Raw genomic sequence first — 11325 nt, 5'->3', positions numbered from 1 at the left:
GATGATTTTTAAAAAACTTTTGACTCATCAACTCTATTTAATATACTTTATTCTCCTCCACCTCCTCCTCCTCTTCCTCCTTCTCCTCCTCTACTGTGGTAGAGCCAGGGCGGCGCAGTGGTTAGAGTGCAGCAGCACTGCAGGCTACTTCAGCTAACTGCTAGCTGTAGTTCAGGAATTCAAATGTCATCACCAGCTCAAGATTGATTTATCTTTCCATCCTTCTGAGATGGGTAAAATGAGGACCCAGATTGTTGGGGGCAATATGCTGATTGTGTAAATTGCTTAGGGTGGGGTATAAAGTCACTATGAAGTTTATTAAGTTTTGTTAGATTTGTATGCTCCCCCGCTCCACAAACTCGGGGCAGTATATAAGTGTAAATGCTATTGCTGTTGCTATAGTCCTTCATTCAAATATAATTAGTTACTTACAATTATAAATAAGACAGATAATTTTAAAAATATATTTTATTATCTAGTGGGAATACAGGCAGTAGAGGGTTGCTATTCGTACAGATAAGGATATTGCACCGGTAGCAAAAATTGAGCTGCACACACAGCTTCACGTCTCTGGCGTGCATACAAGCACATCCGAGCAAAATTTTGCTTCTGTACATGCGCAGGAAGCAAAATCTCACAAGGGGGCATACATGCAAGTTTTTAGTGATTTATGTTTGCTTCTGCACATGAGTGGAAGCAAATCTCTCTCACACGCATGTCCCCTCATGAGATTTTGTTTTCTGCACATATACAGAAGCAAAATCTTGCTCAGATGCGCACGCACGCGCATGAAGACATGAAGCTGCACACAAAGCACACCGGTAGCAATGGGAGTGGCACACCCTCCCCACCCTGGATACAGGTAAATTTTTAACAATTACTTAGTTTTTTAAAGATAAGCTAAGATTATATGGGCATTTCCTGGAATATTACTTTAAATTTATTTTTAAAAACTCTTTGTTTATATTGAACTATTTACACAATCTCCACTATAGCAGCTTACATGCAAAATTGAAGTATTTAGCTAAGGAAAAATAAGCAAAAAAAATTATGCATACAAATGCAGAGACTTTACTTCTGGAAATGACATCAGTATAGATATCATTTGCAACTATCAAATCATTTTTTTTCCTATAGATTTAAGGAAATATGAACAAATCTCTAATCATATTTTTCCACATCTACATAGACTAAAGATTGCTTCGTTCACTCTGGACTGCTTAAGCGCCACCGAAAGACTCCTCTGGCAGCCCATAAAAGCCTGAGATGGCCAGGATTATAGGGGGAATGGCAGGAAACTGGCCAGCCCTTTGTGGCACTCTCAAATTTCCTGGGAAATTTTTCCAGGCTCAGTTCTTAAGTAGAAAATGGTTCTTAAGAAGAGACAAAAAAATCTTGAACACTCAGTTCTTATCTAAAAAAATTCTTAAGTAGAAGCATTCTTAGGTACTTGTGTATCTTAGATTTTTCTTACATTTCACAGTTTATCGGGTAGTCATCAATGAAAGAATTTGTTGTACCTCTTATCTGAAATATAATAGCTTTCCTTTTTGGGTTGAATTCTGTATATTTTTGAATTTATTAATTTAATTTTCTTTACTTTTTACTGTATTTGAATCATTTTATCCATTTGTACCATTGATCTCAAGCATTATAAAAATCCGTTTTGTCTCTGTCTTGAATTTCATAGGTCATTTAAATCAGTTCCGCACATTCGTGTACCTTGTTTATAAAATGTAGAGAGGATGGAATTGTGTCTTTTTTCCCATATTGGGCATATAATATTCTGGCTGCTGTCAATATATGAACAACAAGATATCTCTCCTCTTTTTAAAAATTTTGCATACAAATTCATACTATACATAAACGACCTTTTCAATTGCATCACAAGCAATTGTGTTCTCTTTGCAGATGATGTCAACCACCGACAATACTGCTAGCCTTCAAAAAGATGTAGCAGAATGGTCTAAAACCTGGCAACTTCAAATCTCCACCACTAAATGCTCTGTATTACACATTGGTAAAAAGAATCAGAATACTAAATATAAACTTGGGGGAATTGAACTTATTGATAACCCTCAATCTGTCAAAGACCTTGGAGTACTCATATCCAATGACCTAAATCCTAGAGCCCACTACAACAACATTTCCAAAAGGGCTTTAAGAGTTCATAACCTAAAACTTCACAGCTTCTTCTTTGGTAATTTTGAACTCCTAACAAGAGCTTACAAAACATTTGTCAGATCAATCCTAGAATACAACTCACCTGTATGGAACCCACATTGCATATCTGACATCAACACAATTGAGAGTGTCCAGAAATATTTCACTCTCCTTCTCATAACAAAATACCTTACTCCACCAGACTCAAAATTCTTGGTTTAGACAACTTACAACTCCATCGTCTCTGTTCCAACTTAATTATAGTTCATAAAATCATATACCAAAATGTCCTACCTGTTAACGACTACTTCACTTTCAACCGCAACAACACACGAGCATGAAATCTATTTAAACTAAATATCAACCGCTCCAAACTTGACTGCAAAAAATACAACTTCAGCAACAGAGTAATCAATGCCTGGAATGCACTACCTGACTCTGTGGTTTCTACTCCTAACCCCAAAACCTTTAACCTTAGACTATCTACAATTGACCTCTTCCCCTTTCTAAGAGGTTTGTAAGGGGTATGCATAAGCGCACCATTGTGCCTATCGTCCCTGTCCTATTGTCTTCTTTTGTTACTTTTTATCATTACTTATCTAATGTCTTATTTGTACAAATTACCATCCTATAATTGTTTGATAAATAAATAAATAAATAAATAAATAAATAAGAATAATTCTGGTTTTAAATGAATGTTGAAATAGTAATGTACAAAATCCCTGCCACTTTATAACAGACTTTATAATATCTGTGAGAGAAAAAGTTTTTTAAAATGATTACTATTGATCACACATACAATTGGAAAATATACTGGAAAATATATTTCTGTCTGTCCATCTGTCTCTCTCCAGATATTTGTATCGATCTTCATGATTTGAAAAAACTGGGATTGTTTTCAATATCAAGTTTTTACTTTCTTTCTATATTGTTTTAAGATATATTACAGTATTTATTTATTTATTTATTGATTTATTAGATATGTATGCCGCCCCTCTCCGCAGACTCGGGGCGGCTCACAGCAGTGATAAAACAGTATACAATTACAAATCTAATATTAAGTCTAAAATAACAATTTTACATTAAAAACCTAAAAAAAACCTTATATAAAAACATACACACAAACATTCCATAGATAACAGTATTGAATCAAGCAAATTAAAATGTTGTCCAGGTTTGGTAATTTATTTTTAAGAGTTATCAGCAAGAAGTTACTATTATGAGTATTATTCTTTTTGCTAACACCCACCATTTTTTGTTTGCTTTGTTTCATTTAGAAACCCTAATATTGCTTTTTCCACCAATAGGTAGGTAGGTTGCTCCATTGTCCCCAATCCCTGATCCTGTGTTCTGGCACCAAACTGGCAAATAGGCTGTCATGGCTGGACTTAGATAGCTATCCTGTGTGGTTCCTACAGTTATAGGATTACCCTCTTTGGATCAGTTGTGATTTGACTACTGTGAACCAACCAGGCACCTGCCATCCAAAATGATGGGAAGAAATCAACAGAATTCCACATTGGGTCAGTTGTTGCCGGGGCCTACCAGGACCATATCAGATGCTATGGCTCCTGGACATGTGTTGAAAAAGGGGATACAGGGCTCAATTGTTACCTATGTTCTCTGCAAGGTGTGCAGCCACATGGCTGTGCATGTGACAACAGACCTCTTTACAGCAGTTTCTAACTGCCATGCAGAGGTAGCCGGGAGCATGAAAATTGGAACTGTTGCTGCTCTGCAAGTGATAGGGCAGCAACAGCCCCTCTCACAAAGGGGGGGAGGGAGCTATAAATTGCAGGCTTGCCTTCTCCTCAGTGCAGGCACCAGCTCCTTTGGCTGAGGCAAACCTCACACCCCTGCCATTTGTCCATTGAAGAGCTGGATAAGGTAAGTAAGGCTTTAAATATGTAGTGTAATACAATATGTGTAGCGTGTAGATATGCAGTATAATACAATGATGCACTAACAATATTGTTAATACAATATTGAGAGCAGGAGATGGCTAAGAACCCGGAATGGGAAAGGAAAAGAGGGGGAACAATATTGTTAATACAATATTGAGAGCAGGAGATGACTAAGAACCTGGAATGGGAAAGGAAAAGAGGGGGAATAGGGGATAAGAATAGGGGAAAGCAACCCCAAAACCCATAGGCCCTGGGGGAAAAAAATCAGATTTGAGATCACCCACTGAAATCATACAGGGAACCAAGGATGGTGTCCAACAGCCATGCTGCCAAAGAAAACTCTTCCTTCTCATCCTCTTTGGGTAATGGGCTCTGCCCACCAGTGCTTCCCACCATCTGCTTCTTTTCCCTTGCCCCTTTCCCCCCAAAGGCAATAACTGCTGAAGGGGAAGTTTGGCCCTACGCAAATACCATCCTCGTCAAGATGGCAGCACCCGTCAGGCACTTCCACATTTCTGAACATAATGAAATGAAAATTGAACTGAAAATATTGATGCTTATTTGTTTATTTTGCACATAAAAGTCCCCCCCACTGTGTTCAATTATTTCAATTTATATAAAAATTATGCTGTTAATTTCAAAATTACATACTTGTCTTTAGTAAAATGGATATGCCCTGGAAGCGGAGTAAAGACGCTGAGACATATTGTGGATTAAATAAAGGGTCATTTTATTAAATTAACATAAATTTAAATAACGTAATTTAAATACGTAAATTTAAATATTCAAATTCAACATAACTAAGGACCTGCAGAGGCCAAAACTAACGGGGCGGAAATTCCTACCAGAAACTTCCTTGGCAACATTGGGCAAAAACTCCTTGCTGAACCAGGTGAAGGTAGCCATCTTCACCTGGATCCAAGCCACGCCCTTTAGTCGTGTGGGAGGAGCTCACCCTCCAATCCCTGTGGGAAATTGGATCCGGTGGTTCCCATGGACATCCTCTCTCCAATCCCTGATGTTGTTCCAACCTCTAGATCCTGGAGAGAGGCGGTCCATCACCCTTTAAAAGGATGCCCAAAGGAGCATGCACAGTCACTTCTAATTGCCCATTTCTGCCCCTAACCTGCCATGGAGGGGGGTCATATCTCAATCTTGCCCCCCCGACCCCCCCCCAGCCTCCTAAACTAATTCCTGGAGGCACCTCTGCTGGTCCGACAGGAAAATGGCGTTCCCCTCATCTGAGAGGTGAACGCCGTCGGCCCGGTAGAGCCAGGGTGTTCAAAATTTAATCAGGGGATGTTTCACTATGTATCCCCCCAACTCCCTAACAACCTTCCCAATGGCCTGATTAACCCTTAACCTGGCCTTGTTGACAGCTTTGGGAGACACAGCATTCCGTGTGGGGAGAATCTCAGACCACACGATACGTGTGTCCGGGAAAGCAGCAGCAATGGCCCGGAGGTCATCACGGGCTTGGATGCTCATCTTCAAGCCACTCAAAACACCAAGGTTGTTGCCCCCAAGGTGGATCACCAACAACTCGGGGGCTCTCTCGGATCGGCACCGGCCAAAAACCAGAGGGAGGAGCCCCTCCCAATGCAGACCCCTGCAGCCTAACCACACGACTTCCGCCAGAAGGCCCAGGGACAGCTGTGATCCGAAGGGAGACTTCACAGCAAACCTTCCGGCCCAAAAAACGAAACTGTGGCCACAGAGCCAAACGATGGGCTGGGAAGCAGAAATGGCTGAAAGAAGAAGCAACAATTAAAAACAGCTGATAGCGGGGACCTTATTGAGGGGCCCTAACATATGAATGGAATGCTGCGGACCTCCAGCGGCCGATGGCCATGATGCTGTGGTCTGCAAAACCAGCTGCTGCAGCCGCAGGGGCAGCGCCTATTCGGAAGGAATGTGTGCCGAACCTGGATGGGTCCGCACCTATCTGCTCTAAGGCCCTGGATGTGATTGTCCAGAACTGATACTTGGTTAAAGGGGCCCCGTTACTATGGTGAAAGAAGTTTCCTTGGCCTTCACCACGAACTGTGCGGAAGGCCACCAACACTGCCACCAGGCACACCACCTTGTTTGTTGTTGGCGCTAATGTAATCTCCGTCCCGTGGCCATGCTGGTCCATTTTGGACTGGCACAGGCAGAGGGGGACCCGTTTCCTGGTAATGCACATCGCTCCATTGGAGCGCGCACAAACTAACATCCCTATGGGAGGTGGCCAGAACCTCACTTATATTAAATGCCCCAAAGAAAAGCATCATTGCTGTCGCGTGGAACAGGTAGGCTTCATACTGAGAAGTACACAGCCTGGCCCAAGTTTGGCTTAAGGCCGACAGCTGTGGGATGGACAACGGTCGCCGGGTGTCGGCTACTGGCCGTGGGCATTCCCGGAACCATCCAGTCTTCGGAGAGGGGCGGCATACAAATCTAAGTAATAAATAAATAAATAATAATAAATCCTTCCAACATCCTCTTGATGCGGAAGTCCCTATAGGTATCAGTAAACCCATGAGCCTTGGTGATAAACGCCAGGCTCGCTAACTTGTTGGTTTTAACATTCAAACCCTGTTGATGTAAAAGCACACAGTGCTCCAACAACTGTTCAATCAGTATGGGCCAAATCTGCCTGTAACCCTTGCTTGACCTAAAGTCCCACAACTCCTTACCTGTTCTTTGGTAAGCAGCCCGAGTGCTCGGGGCTAAAGACAACCCAATGGCCTAATCTGCCTCCTGCCTCCAGGGTTCAGCAGTCCTGCCAGGCTCCATAAATGCCATGGCATCCTGTCTAGTATGTTCCATACCCTGGGTGCCAAAGTCCGTAACCTGGCCAGCTGTCCATGGGATAAAGCATCAGCTGCGCCATTCTCCAATCTGGGGACGTGGCACACTGTGAATAGTGCGAACAAGGTGCATTACCCATTCGTTTTTGGACGACAATGAATTAGCCACGTGGACAACCACCAAGTTGTCACACCAAAAGTGGACCGTCCAGTTGGCAAGCTGTTCTCCCCAAAGTTCCATCGCTACTACTAGGGGAAAGAATTCTAAGAAGGTAAGGTCCCTACAAATACCGGCCGCCAATGTTCCCTCTAATTTTTTTTTGGGCTGGGCGGAAAAGTATAGTGTCTGAGCGGCAGTCCCCTTGGGACTGGGCGGCATAGAAGTATAAATAAACAAATAAATAAATAAACAAACAAATAAATAAATAAATAAATACATATATAAATAAATAATAAATCCCTTCTTTTTATTAAAAGAAATCAATAATAAAACAAAACAAAACTCTATTACTATTAAAACTAAAACAACCAGCAAATCCAAAAACATAACTATTAATAAAAACAGGTGAGGGCTGGGGTTTTTTTTCTCTGTTATTATTTAAGTGCTTTTACCATATGCTTTAAATCAAGAGTCATTTCTCTCTCTGTTTCTCTCTCTTTTTTGTCATTCTCTGCCTCAATCATTTTCTTATTTCTCTTTTTCTCTCTCCTTTATTCTATCATTTCTCTCTCTCTCTTCCTTCCACTCCTCTCTCTCTCTTCCTTCCTCTCTCCTCTCTCTCACTCTTTCTTTCTTGCTCTCTCTCACTCTCTCTCTCTTCCTTCCTATCTTCTCTCTCTCTGTCTCTCTTTCTCTATCTCTCCCTTCCTTCCTTCCTTTCCTTCTCTCTTCCTTCCTCTTTTTTCTCTTTCTCTCTCTCTTTTCCTTCCTTCCCCTCTTCCCCTCCCTCTCTTTTTCCCTCTCTCCCTTTATATTTATCTCTTCCTTCCTTCCTCTCTTCCTCCCTTTCTCTCCCTCTCTCCCTTTATATTTATCTCTTCCTTCCTTCCCCTCTTCCCCTCCCTCTCTTTCTCCCTCTCTCCCTTTATATTTATCTCTCCCTTCCTTCCTCTCTTCCCCTCCCTCTCTTTCTCCCTCTCTTTGAATGAACACCTTACAAAATAATACTATAGAGGGATATAGCATTGCTTCCAGCTGTACGGATTCAGCTCCAGTGATCTTAGAAGCCGATGTCTTAGAAGAACTTGAACGATTAAAGATAAATAAGACAATGGGTCCAGATGACATCCACCCCAGAGTTCTTAAAGAACTCAGATCTGTCATTGCTACCCCCTGACTGATTTGTTTAACCAATCCCTGTTAACAGGAGATGTTCCTGAGGATTGGAGAATTGCCAGTGTTGTGCCTATCCACAAGAAGGGCAATAGAGAAGAAGCTGGTAACTACAGGCCAGTTAGCTTAACATGAGTTGTAGTTAAAATGATGGAGACTCTACTCAAAAAGAGGATAAATCAGCATCTAAAAAACAATAACTTATGGACCCAAATCAGCATGGCTTTACTGAAGGCAAATCGTGTCAGACTAATCTCATTGAGTTCTTTGACTATGTCACAAAGGTGTTGGATCAAGGTGGTGCCGTGGATATTGCCTATCTGGACTTCAGCAAAGCCTTTGATACGGTTCCACATAAAGAGCTGATAGATAAATTAGTGAAGATTGAACTTAATCCCTGGATAGTTCAGTGGATTTCAAGCTGGCTGAAGAATAGACATCAGAGAGTTATTGTTAATGGCGAGCATTCTGAGCAGAGACAGGTCACAAGCGGTGTGCCACAAGGGTCTATTCTGGGTCCTATTCTTTTTAATATGTTTGTGAGTGACATAGGGGAAGGTTTGGTAGGGAAGGTTTGCCTATTTGCCGATGACTCTAAAGTGTGCAATAGGGTTGATATTCCTGGAGGGGTCTGTAATATGGTAAATGATTTAGCGTTACTAGATAAATGGTCAAAGAAATGGAAACTGCAGTTTAATGTTTCCAAATGTAAAATAATGCACTTGGGGAAAAGGAATCCTCAATCTGAGTATTGCATTGGCAGTTCTGTGTTAGCAAAAACTTCAGAAGAGAAGGATTTAGGGGTAGTGATTTCTGACAGTCTCAAAATGGGTGAGCAGTGTGGTCGGGCGGTAGGAAAGGCAAGTAGGATGCTTGGCTGCATAGCTAGAGGTATAACAAGCAGGAAGAGGGAGATTGTGATCCCCTTATATAGAGCGCTGGTGAGACCACATTTGGAGTACTGTGTTCAGTTCTGGAGACCTCACCTACAAAAAGATATTGACAAAATTGAACGGATCCAAAGACGGGCTACAAGAATGGTGGAAGGTCTTAAGTATAAAACGTATCAGGAAAGACTTAATGAACTCAATCTGTATAGTCTGGAAGACAGAAGGAAAAGGGGGGACATGATCGAAACATTTAAATATGTTAAAGGGTTAAATAGGGTTCAGGAGGGAAGTGTTTTTAACAGGAAAGTGAACACAAGAACCATGGGACACAATCTGAAGTTAGTTGGGGGAAAGATCAAAGGCAACATGAGAAAATATTATTTTACTGAAAGAGTAGTAGATCCTTGGAACAAACTTCCAGCAGACGTGGTTGGTAAATCCACAGTAACCGAATTTAAACATGCCTGGGATAAACATATATCCATTGTAAGATAAAATACAGGAAATAGTATAAGGGCAGACTAGATGGACCATGAGGTCTTTTTCTGCCGTCATTCTTCTATGTTTCTATGTTTCTAACATAGCTCTAATCACATTTTCCAACACCTACATGACTTCAAAAGTAAACTAGGCTCCTGAGAAATTATCTTCTCCCTGAGGATCATTACAAGCATCCCATACATAAATTTCTTTTTTACCTTACACTCCAACATAAAAATAAATTGTTTGAAAGGCATTGAATATAGCCATAGATATACAAGAAAAGAGCGTGAGGGTTGCTTTCCTATTAGAAGCTCTGAAGTCTAAAAAGCCAAATGGAAAATGAATCTGGAGTAAGTGAATTTCTTTTGCATGGATTTCCTGATACTGAGAAGCTATGGATATTCCATATTGTTATTTTTTTAACCATTTATTTGGTAGCAGTTATTGAAAACATCATCATCATCACTGTCATTGTTTATAGCCATCAACTCCATTCGCCCATGTATTTTTTTCTAGTCAATCTCTCCTTGCAAGATCTTGGCTCCATCTCGGTCACTGTTCCCAAATCAATGCTGAATTCTTTGATGAACACAGAAGCCATTTCTTACTCTGGATGTCTCTGCCAAGTTTTCTTTCTTCTTTTCTTTATGATGTCTCACTTCTTTCTCCTGTGTGTCATGGCCTATGATCGTTATGTAGCCATTTGCAGCCCACTGCATTATGAGAATATAATGAGCAAAAAAACCTGTATCCAAATGGCAACCAGTGTCTGGATGGGTGGGCTGTCTTATTCTATGCTCCACACAGGAAACTTGTTTTTTGTGAAGTTCTGTTCTAAAATCATCAATCAGTTCTTTTGTGAAATTCCTCAACTGCTCAGGATCTCTTGCTCTGGCTCTTATGTTGCAGAAGAATGGGTACTTATCATGAGTTCTTGTTTAGCATTCATTCTTTTTTTTTTAATTGTGTTTTCATATGTGAGGATTTTTAAGACAGTTTTGCAAATCCCATCTACCCAAGGAAAACAAAAGGCCTTCTCTACTTGCTTACCTCATCTCCTAGTCATTTGTCTGTTTATGGTAAGTGGTAATTTTGCATATCTGAAACCCCCATCTAGCTTTCCGTCAACATCAGATATCCTGATTTCAACATTTTACTGTGTAGTGCCACCAATTTTGAATCCATTGATCTACAGTATGAGGAACAAGGTCCTTAAAATGGCATTCTGGAAGCTGATCTTCAAGTTTTTTCCCAATACCTGACCTATTTCCCTCTCCCTCCAATTTTATTTATTTTAATAAATGCTTTAAGTTATTGCTTGAACACAAGGCTGGCAGCTAATAACTAATAAAGCTTAATTTAGATAAAGATTATCATTTTCTCACAACTACTACCATTAACTCTTTGTGAAACAACACTAAAAAACCAGCAGACTGCTAATTGTGCCATTTAATTTCATACTCCTTTTCCTTCAAACGAGCATGCATTGATTATTATTTATATTAGATATTTATCAAAGAAATAAAAGAAATGTATAGAATTGTAATTGTAAAGTTCCTGCCTATGAATAGATTGACCTAAATATAAATTTTATACAGGCTTGCTTAATTGCTATTTTTATACAACAGATGCATTTTACTGTAGCATTCCCATTAATTAAATCTGTATATTTATCTAGAGATACTATTTAAAAAAAGAAAGAAATATATGCACCTGCATGAAAAAAAGCAAGAACCAAAGTTGATTTTTCTTTGAAATTA

At 40.3% G+C, this 11325-nt stretch overlaps 1 protein-coding gene across 1 annotated transcript; it reads left to right on the top strand.

The window, feature by feature from the left end:
- The first annotated feature begins 9897 nt into the window (after positions 1-9897).
- Positions 9898-10827, top strand: LOC139154012 (olfactory receptor 14A16-like). Its single transcript, XM_070728440.1, has one exon. It carries the CDS (start codon positions 9898-9900, stop codon positions 10825-10827), a length of 930 nt encoding a protein of 309 aa, XP_070584541.1.
- Positions 10828-11325: the final 498 nt, after the last annotated feature.

The sequence above is a fragment of the Erythrolamprus reginae genome, chromosome Z (genome assembly GCF_031021105.1).
Source record: "Erythrolamprus reginae isolate rEryReg1 chromosome Z, rEryReg1.hap1, whole genome shotgun sequence".
NCBI lineage: Eukaryota > Metazoa > Chordata > Lepidosauria > Squamata > Dipsadidae > Erythrolamprus > Erythrolamprus reginae.
This window is presented reverse-complemented; position numbering and strand designations above follow the sequence as displayed.